General features: G+C 32.3%; 1 protein-coding gene across 1 annotated transcript in view; it reads left to right on the forward strand.

Annotated features, from left to right (window-relative positions):
• The window catches only part of NAALADL2 (N-acetylated alpha-linked acidic dipeptidase like 2), a 669,716-nt gene that overhangs the window by 142,225 nt on the left and 504,124 nt on the right, over positions 1 to 23,367 (forward strand). Inside the window, exon 3 of the mRNA XM_090276711.1 lies at positions 8,980 to 9,099. Coding sequence (XP_090132837.1) covers positions 8,980 to 9,099 — 120 coding nt within the window. The remainder of the gene's footprint in view (positions 1 to 8,979; positions 9,100 to 23,367) is intronic.

Genomic DNA, 23,367 nt, shown 5'->3' on the forward strand with positions numbered 1-23,367 from the left:
TTTTCAATGTTGAAAATGTCTTGGCATTTTATTTGTCTCCCTTTTTTTCTCCCGTTGGAGTTCATCTTTTGATCAACAATGAATATTGTGAGATAAATGACTGTGAACACAATTGTATATAAAGTTGTTATTAATTTTTAAAAAGTTACATATAATCCCCTTGCCCAAATGCCACCTATTTCTGATAACAAGAGCTTTGTACACTGTGTTAACAAAATAATTCCATGGTTTCTGCTAATTTGAGGATAATAACCATGGGACTTGTTTTCACATATTTAAGGTATATTTATAAAATTTTTATAGTATTTGAAATTTAAAGAGAAGCATTTATAAATAAAAAAGTGATCTATCACAACATATTGTTTATAGTAAATATTTGTTACAAAGGTTATATCTTCTTCCTGGGAAGGAAAACAAAAGCATATGAAATAAAAGTTTTAAAACAAAGATAATTGAATTAGAAAATATATGGTTATTTCAGTGAGACAATGTTTTACTACAGACTTCTAATTTGACTAAAGTTATTTCTAAAGTTTCTGAATCTCCATAATTGTTATTTGACAGAAAATGTAAGTTAGTATTTTTATTTTTATTTTTTACTTTTTTTTCTTTTATTTTTTGATTTTTCAATTACAGTTGTTCCATTTTTCCCCCATTGCTCCCCCCTCACCCAACCCACCCCTTCTACTGCAATCATGTATTTTTTACTTTTGATATGATTTAAAGCATACCACTTATAAAATTAAGTGATAATGTAACTTTCTTAGCAGATTTAATTTATATTTTAATTTCCATAAAATGTCAATATTTAAATATTTAGTTTACAAGTAAGATTACCTCACTTTAGAACTAGAGAGATCTGTGCAGAAGTTGTCCTTAAGTTTATGCATTATTTTGATATACTAATCTAATTGATTTTAAAAGGGAGAATTCTGTCATATTACTTTCACTAACTCCAGGAAGACTTAGCTTAAATGAATTTGCAACTCCTTCAATATCCTTGCCTTAATAAGTTGAATATCATTTATTAAATAAAGTGCCCTGTGATTATTAATGTTTTTCCTTATATTTTAATTTATATTGAAAGATTAACTGACTAATATAAAATTTATTCAGCTGGCTCTCACTAATATAACAAAAATCATTCAACATTCAGCAAATACTGAGTGCTTTTTATATGCCAATCACAAGGGACAAAGTGGTTAATAAGAAAGCTTTGCACACCAATACACATCATAATTAAAGTTGGCACTGGTTAAAGATAAAGAGAGAATCTTGAAAGCAGCAAGAGAAAAGCAGAGAGTTACCTAAAAAGCAGTTCCCATAAGACTATCAGCTCATTTCTCAAAAGAAACTTTACTGGCACAAGGGGCTGGCAAGAAGTATTGACAATGATGAAAAACAAGGACCTGCTACCTAGATTACTTTATCAAGCATAGCTATCATTTAGAGTTGAAGGGCATAAAAAGTGCCTCCCAGCCAAGATAAAGCTAAAGGAATTCATCATCACTAAGCCATTATTACATGAAATGTTAAAGGGGCTCATTTAAGAAAAAGAAGAAGATAAAAACTATGAACATTAAAATGGTAACAAACTCAACAATATCAACAACTGAATCTAAAAAACCTAAACAAACTAAGCAAACAACCAGAACAGGAACAGAATCATAGATGTGGAGACCTTTTGGAGGGTTATCAGTTGGGAGTGGGAAGGGGAAGAATGTGGGAAAAGGTGCAGGGACTAAGAAGCATAATTGGTAGAAACAAAATAGACAGGGGGATGTTAAGAATAGTGTAGAAAAGGGAGAAGCCAAAGAACTTACATGCATGTCCCATGGACATGAACTAAGTGGGAGATTGCTGGAGGAAGGGGGTACCAGGTGGAGGTATGCAAAGTGGGGAAAATAGGGACAATGATAATAGCATAATGAATGAAATATACTTAGAAAAAGAAAGCTTTGGACACTGCCCATATACAGCTACCAGCCTAACAGGAGAAACTGGCAGTTAGGCAAAGAATTACAAAACTCCACGACTTGATACTGCTAGCTGGACACACTAGCAAGTTACTTAAATATTCTAAACTTCAGTTTCCTCATCTACAAAACAGGCAGATATCTACCAAATGTGAATGTTCTGAAACTATTGATGCAATCTCTATAGTAAAAGTTCAGCACAGAGGATATAATCGATTAAGTATTTATATTCTTTTTCCTTTATACGATGTCATTAGTCCAATTCAATTTAATTCTCATAATACACACTTGCACATGTACATGGATACATACACACTCATACACACATACACACAGAGACTCAAAGGTCCTGTATTCAATTTCCCATTTTCTAACAGCTGAGTTTCCTATACACCCAAACGGGGTATTGTCCTATGACTTTAAAGGTCAGGTACAAGTGTCCCAGCGGTGTCCTAGATTGGCTCAAGCCAACTTGTTCCTGCTAGTGAAAGTTGATTCTATGAATCTTTCTAATATTTCTCTCCTATTTAAACCACAGAAGCATTTAAATACTATACACCAGGATTTGTGTTGGGTGTGTATGTGTGCGTGTCAGAGGTTAGTTTTACCAGCATACAACTTCATAGCACTCAGCACAAGACTGGTATGCCAATCACAGCATAGCTGTAATATCAGTGTGGGTTGGACAAAACCCAGAACAATGCCATTGGGTAGAAAATAAGAGTGCTCTCAAATTTGACTTCAAACCTCGTATACAATACCTTCCATTCAGGGTTTCAGAAGCAACTCAAAAAATTAATAATAGTATTGTAAGGAGCAGAGAATTTTCTTCTGTTTTCTTTTGAAAGGGAAAGTTCCATGTTCAGAGTTTACTTCTTGACAAAACTAATGGAAGATCAAGACTTTCCTCAAATTATGTGATACAGGAGTGGGCAAAAAAAATAGGTTTACACAAATAAATCACACAATAATTAATAAATAATACAAGAGTAAACTATTTTGCATGCTCACAACTACTGTATAAGCCTGTTTTTGCCCACCAATGTATATAGTTTTGGGAGATACTTCTGGCTCCTGAAACATATTGCAAATTATCTGCTGAGCTTCCTTCCTTATCCTCAAGCACCTGGAACCAGTCTACCAGGTAGCTCCCTGCCTGAACCTTCAAGACAATGACCCTCTTTCCCCAGTGCCCTCCAACCTCACCCAAGGGGAGATGATTGAGCCACTCATTCCAGGATGCTTGTCTCGACTAATAAGGCAGAGCTGCTGCTGCTGCTGTTAATGGTTTTTTAAGTCTTATTAGTTTACTATATGAAACAAAGTAAATAGGTTAAACATAGTAAAAGTGACAGAGTTACAGAGACTTTCATAATCAGTCATCACTGTTGCTCATGAATATAAAAATAGATTAGGATTCATCACTTTTACACTAATTAATTTACTCATTCTCACTTAGAGAAAAATAATCTCAATAGTTTCTCTATACTCCTTTTGTTTCTAGGGTGTGTAGACCAAATGAGGCTAAATCTTCTTTCTGTCTATATACCATCTCTTTGCATAAACAATCTCCTTTTTGGTAAAAGCAGACTAGCTAACTAATGTACTATCAACTTTCTCAGCTGTACAACCACTAGCAAACTGTTCCTTCTAACTGTTGAGTACCACCTAACCACTGTTTCTTTCTTTATGGATAAATTTTCTGAAGTTCCATCTTTATCTAATCCCCACCCATGTAAGAAAATCAGTGACTTCTTATTTTTAAATTAAGAAGTCATGATTTACATCTTAACATATTTGATATCTTTGTTTCATCTGTAGAGGTCTTTATTCTCTGAGAGTATGTACCTAACTCTGCCTACAAAGTTCCCCAGGTCAGTACATGGCTTCTCATCATTGGATAAGGATCTCTCTAGCAATGACTTCCCTGACTTCCTTATTGAAATAGTTCCTCATTACTCTCCTCTATTACTCCTTCTACATTTTCTTTAAGAGAGAGCATAACTGAAAGTCTTCTGAACTGTTACTCTCTTTATTGACTTTTTCATTGTTGATGTATCACCAAGAGAAAATAAGCACAGTATAAAGCCACTTTTTATAACTCATTTTCCTTCCATACCTTCAGAAATTAAAACATAACCTGATCCATATTGTTCAGGGAAAAATAAAGTTCTCTTCTTTGGACTTTCATAATTCTGTTTCTCCTGTTTTTTCTTTTTTCCTTCTTCCTCTGTACATATTTTTTATGGTATCTTAGTTTTTAAAATGACTGTTCAATATAAAAGTATAAAAGGAGAGATACTCTGCCTGATATTTTTAAAAATGTTGGCCAAATAATGCAAACGAGTATCTAAATATCATCTAAAGGCATATTTGTTAAATTTGGGACAATTTGAAAAATATGTTTTCTTCCTGACAATCTATGTTTTTTTAATCTTGTATGTATCTTTTATTCTAAACTTGCATGATTTTGTCTCCTGATTTGGAGACTATAGAGTTAAAATATTAAAATGCAATCCTGACAGAACTGTGCTTCACTTTGTTTAAATTTCTATATTAAAAATTTTAACTTAATTTTATTATCACTTAAATGGATGTGTATGTTATATTATTTTTAAAACTTGCAAATACGTTAAATAATTACAGTATGCCAAGACATTGCATTTAGTATAACATTATAACAAATATTTTCTTCAGCAAATATCAAAGAAAAAATGTGAGACATTTGATAAGCCATCCCTTTATCTCATTGCTTAAATGAAATACAGCAAAATACATAGTGTGTCTCATGCTTAATGCTCAATTCAATTAGTGTATACTAGTTTCGTATGCTAGCTGACATTCCTTCTGGTTGGTTAGGAGTCCATTTTAACTGGTTAGTACTTGTAGTGTTTCAATTATTAAATAGTTAAATAAATTAGCATTAGTTTAACTGTTAGTTATTTAAACTAACAATTATTTAATATTAAACTATTTAATATTTTATATAACTTCCTTCTTATGCTGTTCTCTAATTATTCTTGATTATCTAGAATACTGTTTAGAGAAGGAGTGTGAAAAACTATGATTGATTAGTGATGTCTGCCAAGGGATAGGGGAGGAATCAGTATTGCTTTTCATGCCTCAATAAGTTTGGTTTTCCTGATAATGTCCATGATGAAAGCCCTTGCATGAACTTGAAAAGTAAGTACTAATAAAATTCTAACAATCTCTGAATGTTGAGGTCTTCATAAGTACTAATATACTCACGCTACTTAGAAAGGACAAAGGTAAATCTAAGAAATCATTTTAACTTTACCAATATTTAATAACCATCGGAACTTTAATTTGAAGAATATTCAAAAGCTAGATTATATAAGAGTAAATTTCTAAAGTTAAACTTATATTGAGATGAATTATACCTCTGATAATGTATTTTGTCAGTATAAGAACTGCTTTGCTTTACCATATCCAATTTTGAGGATAAAATTACTGATTTAGTCAAAGCAGGCTTTTCAAACATTCTGTACCTTCAAAATCTCTCTTAAAGAGGAACTGGGAAGATTCAGAGTGATTGATTTGGTTGAAAATGTCAAGTCTGAAAAATTGCAAAGCATATATCATTTCCTGTGCATGAATAATTTATACTACTTCAAGGTAGAAAAGAAACATGGCATTGGATTATTCCTCGGTGTGGATCCAGGCCACCCACAGGTAAGCCCCTGGGGTAACTACTCTGACCTAGGTATTCTTTTCATTTTTTTTTAGCTGACCACAGGAAATAATTTGTTCATTTTATCTCCTGTTGCTTCTGCTCAAGATATTCCTTCCTTTCTGTGTAGAACCATAGAACCACTGACATAATACTATCACTTTTTAATATTTTGAATTTTACTCATCAGCTGTCTGGTTTATGACTCCTTCTAATCACGTATTTTACCATAGGTAAAAGATAATTGTATTTTAATGTTTAATGTTTATTTCTAAAGTATGCCCATCTTCTTCTCAGCTTTTCCTACATGCCCCACAACTCTCTGTTGTCATCTCAATATTATTCTTTTTTACCAAGTATAAAATACTTGGTATTCTGTCTGAATCATTTCTGTTGTTTTCAGTTATTTGTTCTTTGTTGAAAAATTACCATGACATTTAAACAAAATTACTCTAGGAACTTTCTGTTTTTCTCTCTGGTGAAAAAATTTTAAAACAAAAAGAACTAGTTCCATTTACTCTGTACCTCTCAGCTCTCTCTCCTATATGTCAGAGAAGTACATAATGGAAAAATGTGTGCACATGGAGCGAGTAGTTCAATAGGTACCTAGGTCCCTGCTCCTCTGACATTTCCCAAAGGGACTAGTCAGATTGACTTAATCATTGGTATTTGGACATAAATTAATCATAGTAGCCCAGCCAGTTGAGTGGAAAATTTTCTAGTGTGATGGAATACATGCAATAAGAAAAGGTTCATTGCTGCCACTAGAATGTGTGGATAGAAATGACTTGACATTTTATCATATCGTTATATATTTATTTATGTCTAAGAGAAATTCAGTGTGCTTTCTTGCAGCTGTGATTTTTAGTTTGCCTGAAGGTAAAAAAGAAAGACATTCAGAAAGGACCTGGTTCAGAGGCATCCTCTGAAGGCTATTATCACCTGTCAAACCATCAGAACATTGAGATTTCTGTAATTATTGCTTTTTTGCATAACCTCAAAGTGCATAAGCCAAAATAAATTGCTATAATGATGCCTGTGTTGAAAATATTTTTGGGACAAAAGTCTTGTTATATATTAAACTATTTTAATTATTGACATATGCTATTTATAGAAGATTCATTGAAGAATTCTTTAATTGAAACTGCTATTGTTGGTTCAAGTTATTGCTATTTTCTGAAAATGTAAATATCTTTTATAGAATTGGTATTTTTGTAGTTTCCATATCTTTCTGATATATACACAAACAAAAAAGTTACAGCCTAGCTTATACTCTCTTAGACCAGTATGGTTTTCCCCCAAACTCTGATAAATAAGAAAAATGTATTCATTAATGAAACCAGTTGAGTAATAGCACTGTTTTAAGATACTATCAGTGAATCACAAATAATTAGGTAGCTTAGAAATTTGAAATGGAAAGTATGAATTCTCTTAATTTTCAATGTGATCATTAATACTGTGATCATTTAATCAGGCCTTTAAAATCATAGATTGAGAGTAATGGTATCAGCAAATTCAACAGTTATGTTAATAAGTCACTGATTTAATCACATTTTAATTGGAACAAAATTATAATCAAAAACTATTTTGACCGAAGTGTTTTTAACAAATAGGTTTTCTTGGAAAAATCCATATAAAAATACAGCTTAACTTTTCAGAGATATTTTATAAACTCTAATCATTTTAATTTAAGAGAGATAAGCCAACTGTATATTCTAGGTGAGAATGGCTACATGATGGGCCCATCACTAAGAAAATCTCCATGTACTAGAAAAAAAATTATATATATATATATGAATTTATGGGTCCTATGGGGGCATTAAAAGAGGCAGAAGCACATCACTATTGGATTAAAAGTAGAGAAAGTCATATATAACTGGACAACAGAGAAATACAATTCATCAGACAGATAACATTTGATATTAGTTTTAATGTATTTAGAAAAGTTTTTACCAATGCAGATGAAAGTAATTGCTAAGGCAATATTTTATACCAGAAATATTTTTCTAAGAGATTTACCAAATTTTTAAATATCTTATTTATTTTTAGAGAGAGGGGAAGAGAGAGAGAAAGAGAGATAGAGAAACATCATCATGTGAGGGAAACATGATTGGTGGCCTCTTGCATGCCCCCAACTGGACACCTGGCCCACAACCCAGGCATGTGCTCACACCAGGAATCGAACTGGTGACTTTTCAGTCAATGGGAAGATGCCAAACCCAATGAGACACACTAGTCCTGACAGACATACCAATGTCTTGATGGTACTCATATGATTTTCTAAAAATAGAATTCTTTCCTGAAATGAGACTTCTATGGATGCCCTTTTTAAAAACTGGTTGAAGTGCATTAGCACCAACTGAAAAGGGCAGGAAGTTCAAGATCTGGATCCTCCTTCTTCATACTTTCACTATTTGCCACCACTAATTCCTTGTCAACACCTCGATATGGATATGCTGTAGATTGACACAGCACATTTTGCATTATAATATAAATTTATCACTGAAAAACGTAACAACTACATTGATAACAGACATTACAGAAAGTAAAGATGGAATATCATCTTGGCTCATAGGAATATATGTTTGATAAAACCTGCAGTGCAGTACTTCTCAAGGAGGAAGAAAGGACCAACTATGTCAGAGGGTGCACAGGAAAAATTCTAGAAAGTCGTGACATTTTTACATTAATAAAAAGGGGATTTTAAACATGAGAAATATTAATATAGAATATAACTGTTGGGGATAGTGGGAAATATGACAAACATAGTAGTTTGGGACCATATTCTAAATTCCTTAAATGCCAGACTGACACATGTGGGTAGTACAATCCAAGAGGGTATTAGTCACACCTGGATACATGCACAACCTGAACAGCTGTGCATAATGGACTTTGTTAATTTAGATAACATCAGAGTCTTTGAATTGTTCTTAGGCCTGAGCATGTTATGACTGTAGTTGAAACTTAAGAAAATGAATCTTGCAGTGTTTTATAAAATGATTCAAATTCCAGGTATACAAACTTAGACTATAATAAACTTGGTTGTTAGTGAGAGGTATGAACTGGCTTTGTAATTTTGTAAGAAAGGAGAGGACTAGGCAAACATGACTCTCAAACTTTTTCCCCAGTGACCGTAAGAATTGTTGTACTAGATAGAAATAGGAAAGTCATATTTGTGGTGCTTGGGACTGGGAAAGAGAATTATTCTCCTTGAACATTTCAAATTACTACAAGATTTTGTCATGCCTAATGAACAATTTGCTATCATTTCTCTTACAAGGCTTTATTTTTCTTTTTTTTCCCCTATTTCAGGGTAAAGTCATTGATGTGAGTTATGGAAGAATAGATGATTTAAAAAGGATTAAAGACATGAGAAATGTAACAAACCAGATTGCACTCCTGAAATTAGGAAAACTGCCACTACTTTATAAGGTTGGTGCACTGGCTGTTTTTTGGTGGTGGGATGATTATTTTGTTTTACTTTGTTGAAGTTATGCCTCTGTGTATTATGCATGTGTGGAAGAGGATGGCATGGTCCGTGCTGGTGTGTGGGTCATGTAGAGGAAGGGAGTATGGCAGAAAAATGTCTTTTCCAAAATAGAACATTTTAAATTAATATCTTTAAGAAAAAAGAAATTGATGTCCTTATGACATGAGAAAGGAGATACCTTAAGTCAAGAATTGGTGAGTTTGTGGGACCTTGATAAAATTGGCATACTCTTTATAATAATATCTATATGGAATGCTAAAAATGAGAGTGACAGGGTCCTTGTCTTATGATATATATGAAACTTTTAATCTATTATCAAAACTGCCTAATCACTATGTGCTTCATGTTACACTAGTATCTAGCTGATTTACACTCCTTAGTGATTGATTTTGTCTACTGTATAACTTCGTGGTTATTGACTGTGCTCAGGAATTTAATTAAACTATAATATGCTAAGGAGAAGCAGAATTTTGATTTATTTTATTTAAATAGAAGTTTATTAACACTCATTCACTAGACACATTTACATAATTAAAGCAGTTTGATGTAAGTATCACATAATGAGCCGCCACAGTAGAAAGCCATAGTAGAGGTTCATTCTTATTTCATTTTCTGTTTCTGTTCAAAAGAATAGTTAGTGTGGTTATGTCACTGGAACTCTCTGGTGCTGAAGATATATTGAATTTATCCTCATCCCACCCTAAATGGGCTTTGTTAATTGCCAGGTTCGAAAAACTTTTCAGAAATATGTTGGCACACTCTGTAGGGAGACAAGAGAACACCCTGTGCATTATTTTCATTATCCTTCAAGGATGCCCTTACACTTTAATCTTTGTCTGATAGTATATAACTGTCTAGAATTTTAAGATAGTCATGAAAATATACAGTGATATAAATTTTTGCAGGATAATTTGTCAAGTTCCATTAAATGCCTTAAAATAATTGCATTGTGATCTAGTAATTCCAGGTTAATCAATACATTCTAAAGGAGAATACAACAAAGTTGATAAACACAAAGGTGAACAATGATTGTGACAAAATATTAGAAATGATATATGTTCCTTTAAGTATTGAAAATTATGTTACATTTACACAGCTGAATACTATAAAACAAATACAATGTAGAAGGATAATGATATGGAAATTGTCATAAGTCAAACAAGTTATAAAGAAGACATTTATAATTATAATAATAATAGTGATGGTTATGTTATTGTTATTTCTAAGTATAATATTGGGCTAGATATTTTTCTAAGCACTTTTTACATGTTATCACATTAATTTTCATAATAACTGTATTTCTGAGGTAGAGACTACTATCATCTTCTATTTGTAAATGAGGTAACTAAAGCAGAAAAATGATAAGTGACCAGCTCAAAGACAGGACAGCTACTTACATGAAATAATCAGGATTTACACCCTTAGTCTCTTCTCAGATCCTGAGTCTTTAATCTGCATGTATATGTGTATGTATGGTGTAGTTGGAGTAGATAGCTATATAGGTGAATAGATAGATGATAGGTAGATACATAGGTAGATATAAATGGAGATGTTAAACTGGAATTCTTCACTGAAATTTTAATATATAAAAGAACAGATATTTCAAAATGAGCTACCCAACACCAATATTTCAAAGGAAACAGTTGAAAAGGTATTAGAGTGTTATTAAAGCACTTGCATATGGAATAAAAAAAGATTTGAAGATTTGGGGGAGAGGATTTTATGAATAGGAATTTTGGAGAAATATAAGTTCCATTGCAAGTTTGATGACTGGGGCTTTAGTGGAACCACATGAAGGGATTAATGTATATCCTCTGCAGTATATGGGACATAGCAGACTGGTATCTAACTCACCTAAGAATCCTAAAGGTAAGAGATCACTTTGCACAGCATCTAACAAATAAGCAGAAAGAAGTATTTGTTTTGGGACTGGCCTGTGTCCTCAGAGCTGGAAGTAGAAACATACATGTTTGTTTCCCATGGTAGCATTGATAATAGTATGAGCTAGATAGTTTCCTAAGTACTTTTGATGTATTATCATATTAATCCTCACAACAACTATATTACTAAGGTAGGGACTATTATTATTTTCAATTTATGAACGAGTATCATTAGTGAATAGGGGAGGCTGTAAAAAGGCGTTCCCTCCTTATCCAACAGCAGACCTGATCTGGTGGAGGGGCAAGAAGATAAAATTTAAATCAAGGGTAGAGTTTTAATCATGATATGAGAACTAGGCAATCTAATTATTTACTTAATACAATTCACTCAAATTGGACTTTTTATTATCAATAATCAGAGGAAAATTTCCTGTAGGTATTTTGGAAAGAATTTTCCCCTCTAGATATATTTTAAAAAGACAGTGAGAAGAAAGAAACTTTGCTCTGGGTACACCACATGAAACCTGTATATTCAACCTAACAGTGATAATGACTAAAATGCTGTTTGCGGGCAGAGGCCGATGATATAAATTAGGTAGATGAAAATATGGATAATTTCTACTGCTTTATATTTTTGTGAATTTCTAAGTGATCTACAATGTTTTTGTACGAACTGTTTTGTAGAAAAAAACCTTTAAATATTCAAGTAAACATAAGGCATTTAAAATTTTAAATTATTCTAATAATGATGATAGACTGAATAGTCAAAATCCTTACTAGTAGATAATGGGTTAAGAAAAGGCAAGTTGCTTTTTATTTGTATTTGGCTGCTCCAGAGAATATTTTATGAAAACTTCTGGCCATATCTACAAAGTAGTGAATTAGTGGTTTATCTAGAATAGGACACAATTATTAAGAACATGGACTACTTTCCCCAATCATCTTCTTTGTAGGCTTATGAATAGATTTAACAGAGTTCCATGCATAATCCTCCTTCAGACAGAGAGGCTTGCTGTGGCATTATCTTTTAAGGAGAGGAGACAAGACATCCTTTCTTTAACCTTACAGTCTAGCCACCTTTGTTTTCTGTGGATTGCCCCAGAGCTTTGGGATAATCACTGATGCTGTAGCTATTAGCATACATTCACCAAGTAAAGAGAAATGGAGCATGGATCAGACAAGCTTATATGGCATGATTACAGCCAAGCTTGCTTCACCTGTCCATCATTTGATATTGTGGGGCTGAAATTTGAAAGTGAGGAAGTACAGTAATACAGTTAGGTTGAAAAAGGCAGAGGACCAGTTGGCTTCTCTGTGAATCACAACTATTAATCATGTTCTAAATGAACACCTGTACTGGGAATATGCAGCAGAATGAGTGAAGAGAGAAGTTAATGTTATTTTAGCTGTGCAGTAGTTCCTAAATCATAATTCAGAAACTAATTTGGGAAGGAATCTCTGATCTGAGGTAGGAAGGGCAAAGAGGGAGCATAATGTAATATTAAATTATCTCTTAAAATGAGTATAAAAATAGTCTGCAGTCAAGAAGGAGGAGATCTCATTAGCTGCATTGTAAATACTATGTATATGTTAATTAGTCTCCAAGAAGGGGATTGATTAGAAATTCCCAACATTGTGTAGCAGAAACTGTGAAAGGCAAATGGCTTTTGGGCATAATGCTTCAGGAGAGAGCCAACCAAGTTCTCCAGCGCTAACATGGACTAGTTCCCTTAAGCTTAAAATTTAGAGGAAAAGCTTTATTTTAATATTCTATTTCTAGCAGTTTATTTTAGAGGAAAGTGCTTTAATTCTTCAATCTTTAAGATGAATTATACTCTTATATGTGTTAATGGATTCACTTAGATTTCTCTCAGTGAAAATATGATACACAGTAAAACAGATTCTAAAATCCTCACAAATTTCCAAATTGCTGAATAGCATTCTAGTATAGAATTTATTTTATAAAATGCAATGAAAGCTTTTGGCTTTCTTTTTAGAACCATTTTCACATACAAACACACATGCATGCATGCATGCACACACAAAGTAATGGTAAAACATTACTGTGTACTTCATGACAACTAGACATCAAGTAAATCCCAGTGAAATGTGAAGGCTGAGCTCTTGTTGGGGTCCACACCACATATCAGCTCCATATCTTGTAGGAGTCAAATTTTCATGCAGTAAAATTACAATGAATATACGTGTCTTATGATTTGGGGGCATGGTGAATTACACACAAAAATCCACAAATGCTATTGCTAGTTTTATTTTTCAATAAATGAAGTAACACCTTCCTTATATTCACTGTTATATAATAAAATATCAGTAAATATCACCAGATTTTTGCATTTTTCTTATATGTATTTTATCCTTATAAGTACAGTTTTAATGATCCAAGAACCCAAATGACTCTAGTTTCCTACTAATAAAACAGTTTTGTATATATTCATTAGATAGGATTTATATTGAATATCTATCGTGTATTTTTTGTCCAGTGTATAACTTAACTAACCACCACTTAAGTTCATGGCATGCTTCTGTAAGTAGGTGTTTTGGAAGAGCCTGGAGGGAAATGAAAGGTAGGAAACAACTGTTAGGTATTTATACTTTGAATAGGTTGTTTCTCGCAAATTAGGAATGAGTGGTATTAACTTAAAGAAAAATACCACACTTTTTGAGTATACCTACATAATATATCTAATAATAATATAACTTAATCACATTTACTGACCATTTGAATATTGAGAAGTCATAACAGGTGACACCATGTATTAAAAGGGTTGGTTTTTACAGGTATATAGTCAGCATAAATAATCCCCATGTAGTTATGCAAGTTAGGCACCACAAAAAAATCGTGTCAAGAATTTTATTCCTTGTAACTGAACTTTACAGAATAAGTTAAGAAAAACAACCAAGAATGAAAGAGAAATAGAAGAATGAGAGAAAAGGAGGGAAGGAGGGAGGAAGGAAGGAAGGACGGAAAGAAGGAAGAACGGAAGGCAGGCAATCAGGCAGCAGCTGCTCTGTTCTAATTTACTCCCTAAAACAATGTTTCAACAAGCTTCTTTATATATTATATATTATTCTAATATCTGAAAGAGTAAGTTTTAGACATATTTTAACTTTTTCGCAATTATTTGGATGCACTAATATAGAAGTCTGTTATGGTAATAACATTTGGCTTTGTTATAATCCTAATCAGTCATTTAACATTTTCACTTTTCCTTCTCCTGTGTCTGCCTGACAGTTTATTTTCTTCTGCCGTAGCTAAGTTTCCCAGCCTTTCCAATATTCTGTATCTGCTCTGTGTTCAACAGGGAATTTGTTTTTAAGTATCATGGCAGGATGCAGTGATGGTAGAGACAAGGTCAAGTTCATGCTCTTCTGCTTGATGACTATGTGACCATAAAATATTATCTAACCCCTCTGAAGTCTTAGAGCTATTTTTTCTTTTTTTAAAAATCTCTACATTAATTATAAAAGTAAATCCAAATCAAAAGATTATGTGAGCATCACATCTAAAAATGCATGCATAAATTCTTAATAAATGTCATTGTTCTTGTTATTAACCCCTTAATATATAAGTGAGATTCAAAAAAGAAAGGGCATGAATTTAATAATGAGAAAATAAAACCTCTCTCATGCTTGCCAAATTCAACTGAAGATCACATACTTATTAGATATATTAATTACACAAATATTGTCTCTCAAGATTGTACTTTCACATTATTTAACATTGAGGATTATGTTGATATCATGTAGAATAATTTGAACCTCAATTAAATAAAAATTTATTCAAGATCACATTGATAAGGAATCCTAAACAAAAGTTTGTATTTTACTAATTTGTTGTTGCTATAAAATATGTGGAGACAAGTTAAATTAGTTCTGAAAAAGAAACATCATTAAAAATGTTAATACTTAAGAAAAAAAAAAACCTCTCCCTAAAATTTATACAGTTAAAATAACAGGTACACAATGTATGAGATTTGGTTTTAAATTCAATAGACTTCTTTATTTTTATAACAAATTAACCTTTAATAAGCTGTAACACCTTAGTATAGCTAAATAAGTTTAAAATAGTTCACTTGAATCTTAAAAATAGTATACATTCAACAAAATATTATTTTTATAATAATTATTAACATATAATTAATCTATTCTCATTAATATTCATTAAGTGTATTTTAACTATATATATAGTTTTTATTAAAAAAACTGGAAACGTTTATTGCCTATTGTATGTTATAGCTAAGAATAAAGTTTTTGTGGTTTTAAGAATGTATCATTTGAAAAAATACAAAAATTTCCTTAAATTTACTAGATTTACATTTCTAAATTGTATTAAATCTTTACATTAATTTTGTATGTTTTCTCTTGTACTACATTTTAGATTATACCTTGAAATCTCATTTAGTATAATAAATTTCTTATGAATTTTCCTTAATAAATATATTATTTGAACATCATTGTCACCTAAAATTTAAATTTTAAAACTGTTACAACAATAATTCCATTCATTATTGGAATTATTCCATTATTTAAATCAAGTTTCTATTGAAAAATTTAGAAAAATAGAGTCTATATAATTACAGAAATATACATAGTAAAGTAGAAGACAAATTTTAACTAATATTCACTATCAAGGAAGAACTATGTGCAGATTATTTAAAGATAATCATGTTTATTCTTTAATTTTCAGTTATAATTTCCTTTTTGTGTTAATCTAAATCCTTTAAGTTGTTAAAATTTCTAATCCAACCTATTAGTAAATAACATGCTTAATTTTCATAAGTATATAAATTACTTATACAAATCTTCTTTCATAATTCTCATATAAAGACATTTTTCAAACAATCTCAGGATGAATTGACTCATATATAAAATGAGTCATTAAGTAAAGTTCAGGAGGAGCCCTTATAGTTCTAACATGCCACGGTTACTTGACATTGTTCCAAAACCCAAACTTATGACTGCCTGTTCTAATATAATTATTTGCCTCTAAATAACAGCACACCTGTAATTAAACAATAGTATAATTTGGTGATGGTATGAATATTGAAATATCTGTGATATAATCTAGAATTTATTTTTGGTTCATTAAGAAAAGGACCATTTTAACATTTTACTAGAACTAGTAAAAACCAAAGACATAGTGATGTTTAGCAGATTAAATGAAATTGGCATGTCTTCCAGGCTACTATTATATTACATATAGGCACGTGTTCCACCCATTTCAAATCTTCTCTTCTGAAAAGTGTTATGTGACTGCCATAAGGGGTTATATAAACCTTTCACACATGTGTGGAATACCTAGTTTAAATTTTTGTTTTTAAATTTAGAATACAGGGTGTGGCAAGAGTAGGTTTACAGTTGTGGATACAGGAAACATTTTATGACTCTATTATTATTTATTAATTTTTGTATTATTTTCCATACAAACAACTGTAAACCTACTTCCTCCCCATCTTTTATCAAACAAAATGAAGCAAATGAGCCCATACTGGCTTCCTGTGCTAGTATATGTTCTCACATATTCATTCTGTTCCAATATTTGTAGTCTTTCTTTTCAGCATGTTTTGATGTCAACAATCTACTTTAAAGTAAAACAAAGTAACTTCAGGCTATGATTCTGAGGGAATCAAACTATTTTTTTATAGGATCACTATTGAAATAATTTAATTTCTGAAATTTTCAAAATTATCTGCAATATTCTGCATTATTTATTCTTTGTCATTCGTGAACAACAAAGCTAAAAGACAAAGTGTTGAAATGCTAGATTGAAATCAAAGAGGTATGGGAAAAATGGCAGAGGAACCTGAAATGAAACATTACTATAAACAGCACATTTTATATCATGGTTTGCAAAACGTATATAAAAATATTTTTCTTGGGATTTTAAAAAATTCCTATTATGACTTAGTAAATATGTAGTTTTATTTCCTATGTGTGTGTGTGTGTTTGTTTGTTTTTTTGCATGGCTTATCATTTGTGTGCATTAATTGATTACAAAACAGATACAATCCACTTTTAAAATAAGCTATCATACAGATCAGGTAGCTGATAAGACAGAAAATAATTTTGTTTTACAATTAATTTGAGATTCTTTAAAATTCTGATCAATCAGGAAGTGCAACTCTAAAGTCTTCTCTGAAACTGGGAAATGCATGCACATAGATAACACTTTACAAGCTGTGTATGAGACCATGTGCAGTGATTTGAGAGGTCTGGGAATAGCCTCTCTGGCATAAATTATATTTATTAAATGCTGAAAATTAAAAATTACTACTTTATGTATTCAATGGGAAATTATTGAAGATGTCATTATACCTAATACAATTTAAAAATATTTATTGAAAAGTAATTGATAGGATATCAATTCAGTAATCTCAGAACAGAGAAAGAGGATAAGAATACTATTATCTGAGTGAGGAAGTGAGGTTTGGAAGAGGTGGCTAAAGACAGATTTGAATTCATCACCATTCTGACACAAGTTGTCTCTGTGTATACATATGTGTCAATTGTTTATTTGTACCTATGATAAATTTTTTATCTCACATCCCAATGGCTAAAGTCTAGAATCTGATTAGTTTTATGGGGTTTGAAATCCAGCTCAACCACTTAATCACCAGGAATCAATCTTCAAGCCTTTGAACCTCTATAAGACTTAATTTTCTTCCTTGTAAAACCAGTATACATAGTAGCATTGTCTATATGTCACCTAGCTTTCAGTAAATGCTTAATAAATGCTCATTATTATTATTGTGTTGTAATCATAAAAAAGAAACAGTTATTTTCACTGGAGAGCTTTATTTCAAACACCGTAATTTACTTTCAGGTACATTATGTTATGTAAACACTCATAACTCTAACACAATTACTGTGAAGTAGGGGTGGTACCTGCTTTACAGTGAGTAACTAAGTCTCTGAGAGTTTGAGTGTCTTACTCAATTTCAAAAATGTACTGACTATTACACAGGAGAGTTAAGGCCGTCATTCCAAACCTTTCTGATCCCCACAGCTTCTGAATTGATCTGTGTTTATGGAGGAACCTTTAATTTAAGATGCCTTCTCTTAAACATTAGCACCACTGTGGCTACAATCAAGGTTCTTTACAATTGAACAGTTTTTTCAGATTGCTTTTAAATAGTTCAGAATGAAAAACATACACATGAAAGATAAACAAAAGTGGGGAAAAACAACATCTGGAGAAGTCAGGTGACTAGCATGTGAGTGTTAATCATACTATATTATGATTTCCATTGAAATCCTAAAAACAAAAATCTTCAGAATAAAGAAGTACATGTGAGGCCGGGCAGATGTAGGTGGGGAATGAGGGTGGACTTACTAGGATTCTTAACATCGGGCGTCTGTCAGAAAGCGTCTGCCCTTAGTCAATCAAGCATATGAATTAGATGTTTCAGAATTACAAACTTAGCTGTCTAAATCAGACTCGATTTAAGGGGCAAAAAATATCACTTGATATTTTCCATGCAAAGATAGCAAAAGTTAACCAGTTGGTTTGATATGGTCATTAGGATTAAATTACTCTTCATCAATATGGACTGAATTCTAATTATTTTTATCAGGTTACTGACAGCCAGGAAGACATAGCTTTAGTAACTCCCACTCCAAAAAGAAAAAGAAAGAAAGAAAGAAAGATGAATGCAAATCAGTGCTAAATTTGTTCCAAAGCAGAGTACCTGGTGAAATCATAGGGCATTTGTTTATCTGACCTCATTTATTATTAGAGAAGCGTCCTCTTTAACTTCTTCAGAAAAGTGTTGCCATTAAATCTTATCTTGAAAATGAAGAATTTGTAACTTGAAAATGTTTATGAATATTTCATAAGAATCGTCTTAGGGTGCGTGCTTGTATGTGATAGCCTGGCAAAGGTTGACAGATATGTGGAATATTGTAATGAGCTGATGCATGCATATGGAATGTTTAATGGAAGAGTAAGAAGCACATGCTGAGCTGCTGTGAAAACTTCAGTATCGTACTGATTTTTGTTGGCTGTGAACAAAACCTTCACAGAGATGATAGTTTCTTCCTAATGGGTTGAAAATGCCATGATTAGTTTATTGCACTAACTAAACCTATTAGAAATATGTTTGGAGGAAGCATCAGTGATTTTTTTTAATTAAAACATTTTAAAAATACCTATCTGAGAGAAGTAGATCTTAGTGAATAGGAGCACACATTTTTATTTGTCCATGTGGGAATTTTATTTGATTATATCCCCTTGCTGCTTTGATGTCTTAGAATCCTGGAGAAATTTCACAGTTACAGGGGAAAACGGATAGTTTGGCAGGAGAGCAGCAACGACCAGGAGATATCAGGACACTATCATTAAAGCAAACAAAAATTTACTAGGTTAATCGTAGCAAGAGTAAGATATACAAAAGTGGGAAAATAGCATTGTTAATTAGTAGAATGTCAGATTCAGTTTGATTTACTTTATTTTAAAATGGGTAGAAGAAATTGAGGAGTAAATTTAGAAATGATTTGTAGATCAAGAAAATGTAGTGAGTTATTTAATTGAGAATGAATGTGAACATAGGAAGTCTGAAGAGGAGAAAGTTTTAAACAGTCTTTAATCACATGAAGGAGTTCTCATGTGTCATAAAGTTAGGATGTGTTCTAATCTTTCAGAAATTAAGGATATAAAATGTTACATGTAAATAATTTTTTTAAATAAAGCTGACCAAATACTAGAAAATGCTTCCAATCTGGATGGTTGTCCCAGTTAGCTTCTAGAACTTTTAGAATATCTAATGTTTTATATTATGTTTATGTATATTATCTGTATGTATGTGTATACATTTTAATAATTTAAAAATATATTTTAATCTTTGACAATTCATTGTGCTACTGGTGGAAGCCCATCTATTATGGGTGGAAGTGAGGCTCTGCAGTATCTAAAGGAAAATAATTTCCTGAGACCCACACAGGAGGTTGGTGCTCTGTGGTATGGTTTATTGATGATGTAAAATTTAGGGGGTTACCCTCCTGGCTTTTTAATGTCTCATCTCTGTCAGTCTCACTACAGAAAATGGGGCCAAGATGAAGGCCACTGCCCAGATTTCATGCTCCATTTCAAAACAGAGTCCAGTCCAGCATCCAACTAGTTCAGTGTATGTTTCCAGCTGTAGACCATTTCAGACTCCCTCCTGGAGCCTGCCTGTGGAGTTACACAGCTATGGGCCATGTGGCTGCTAGGATCAAGTGCTTTCTCAAACTGACCAATCAACTCCCAAACTTCCATGTGCTTCTATTGGATCCATCTCCCAATCAATCCCTTCTTTCCCCTGGTTAGACTGACAGACATCTATGGTCTAGCACTACCCTCTGCTGCCATTTTGACTTCCATGGTGTGAGAAGCACTCACAATAAAGCACTGGGACATAGGATTTCAGCAGTAACTGAGACAGTTTATTCACAGATCTGCAGGTCTGGGCGCAGCCAGGTCAAAGGTACGCGCCAAAAGATGGAGCCGGTTGTTTTTATCCTAACGCATCTAAAGTTCCCCCTGCCCCTCTCCCCCTCCTCCTTCCTCATTTCTCCATGCTAGATACTCTGGAGTTAGAACCTAACTCGATTATCTAAATTAACTGAAGGTGAAAATTAACTCAGGGTGATCTGGTTATAGGTTTGTCTCCAGCTCTCCTTTGAAATTTCCCTAACTTGTTTGCTGGGGCAGTCTGGCTACATTTTCCCATTTTCCCTGAGTTTGTTGATGACTATCTCTTCCCCTTTTGATCTCAGGATGCCCCCTTTCTGATTTGTAAATATGCTAATACTGTCAACTACATTCTCCCATTTTCCCTAAGTCTGGTGATGACTATCTCTCCCCCTTCAGGATGCTCCTTTTCTGATTTGTAAATATGCTAATACTGTTAACTCTGACTCAGAGACCCTCTAATTATATTTGCCCTTTGGTGCTAACGATTTTCTACTGGTTTGGGAGTCACTATTTCCTTCCTGCATATGCCTGCCTTCTGCTCGTTCTACCTGGACATCTGGTAACAGAGGGGGTGGAGAAATATTAATCCTCTTGGCAGAGAAATGTTGTAAGGTGTGATGATGCACCTTCCTGGTTAGCAAGCAAGCAAGCTTATGCTTTCCAGTTTATTAAACTCCATGCCTGGTTCCCTTTGTTCTCTTTTCTAGCTAAATACCACCTGTAATAACTGCGAGGTGTGAGGTTTTATTTAATATGTTGTTACACTAGCCATCTACCTTTATCCTTATACTACTTTAGCCCATTAAAAAACTTACAAGACAAAACTAAGAAGGTCCAGAATGTTAACATACATTAGTAATTGTTTTTTTTTTTTTTTTTTTTTATTCAAGAGACTAAGAAATTTGTCCTTTCTGAAAACAGAGGACTTGGCATTTATGAACTCATTTAATTTATTCTAGTAAAAGATAGAAAAATGTTGAAACTTTTTATTCAATTTCTGGCAAATTCTATACTTTTTTGAAAAGTCTGTTCTAGGAATGTATTAGCATATTGTGTATTTATTTAAAAAATCAAAAGACCATTCCTGTGTATTTAATTAATTAATTAATATATTATAAGTCAAATTGTGTGAGGTATTAATGTTTAGTGTAAGAAGACTTTAAGAGCAGATGAATTATTTTCATTTGTGAAGTTGACCAGTATCTATGCTACTCTGGCTAATAAAATCCCAACGTATTTGGACCATGTTGGTATTATGGAAAGAATGTTGCCTCAGCTCACTGCTATAATCCTTGCATTATCTGCAGAGACCATTTTAATTAGGCCCAGACTTGATTATTTTCTTGTTTCTGCAAAGTCATCTGTAACTTTAGGAGAGTCAAAATGATTATATTTCATTTTATAACAATCAGTTATTTTGATAATTTTATGATTCTGATGGCCTTAAAAGGAACTGGCCTAAGAATGCAGTCTTATGCTGATTCCCAGACTAGACACTAAAAAGGGGAAAACATTTAATCCCAGGCACTTGTCCCTCTCATGTCTACCACAAAGGAGAACAAAATCCAAATTATTCAAAATGACCACTTAAGCTTCATGATATTCCAGTTTCATGGAACCTTTGTGGCAGAGATAAGATTAATTAGCTTATTGGATCTGATTACCGTAGACCATGATTTCTGTTAATAACCGTGTTTATCATCTTAATGTCAACATCGTTTCTAACAATTTACTTGATCACATAACTGTATGATGCATTGAACCTGTTGTATTTGACATCAGACAAATGTTGAGCATTAAGAGGCTTCTGCTATATGTCATCTCAGATACTGCCCGCTCTATCCCACTATACACTTTAAATTATTATTTTTTTTAAGTACAATATGTATCTTGGAAAACTCATAAAACATTCAAATATGCATACTATTTCTCATAACAAATATGATTATTTTATCTGGTATTTTAGGCCCATAGAAACCTAATGCTATAAATAATTTAATCAGTTATCTTGGATTATTTATCTGATTTAAGGTAAGACACTGTTTTTCACTTGTGTATTTTTTTCCATAGGGGAAAACTATGTTTAAAAAAAGTGTGGAAATGTAAATATACTCATGGCAACATAAAAATAATGTGACAATAATAACGTGCAAATAAACTATGCATCAGGACTAGAAAAGGAACAATAGTTGATTTATATTTTGTATTTTACCTATAAAGTATTCATTTGTCATAGGTCTACCTCTAAACATTTAGTCTATTTAAAATCATGGTTTATGTAATTTAATATCAGATTGCCATAACTATTTTAATGTATTTTTCACTTTAATTGCAAAGGCTTCATGTTGACATTTTACCTGCAGCTCATGAATATATATGAACATGAATGCTTATTGTAGACTGTGACATTGAGCATTTGATAGGATGCTGCAGTTATTGTGTGTTTGTGTTATCATACAATTTATCTCACACATATGTCTGCTTTTAGAGATTAAAAATTCACCATCATTATTCACCAAACAATTTGGTAGCATATTTACAAGTAACCAAGGTAATTTACCTTTCTATAAGTGTGTTTTTTTTTAACTATTCAATTATAATATAAATTTCTTATTTCAAACCAATATCAAGAATTTTAATTGCTACACTGGGTTATCTTCATATTAGACACTTGTATTTTTATTAATTTAGGAAATATTATCACTAAAGATTATAGTAAATTCTCAATTTTAAGATGATTGGCAAACAGGATAAGAAACTTGCATAGATCAAATAATTATTGCATAGATTAAAAAGACACAATTTATTTTCTTTTTTTTAACACTAACTTATTCTGTAATGAATATTCTGTGTGCGTGCGT

Source organism: Furipterus horrens, unplaced genomic scaffold (genome assembly GCF_987537825.1).
Source record: "Furipterus horrens unplaced genomic scaffold, mFurHor1.1.pri manual_scaffold_1, whole genome shotgun sequence".
Taxonomy (NCBI): domain Eukaryota; kingdom Metazoa; phylum Chordata; class Mammalia; order Chiroptera; family Furipteridae; genus Furipterus; species Furipterus horrens.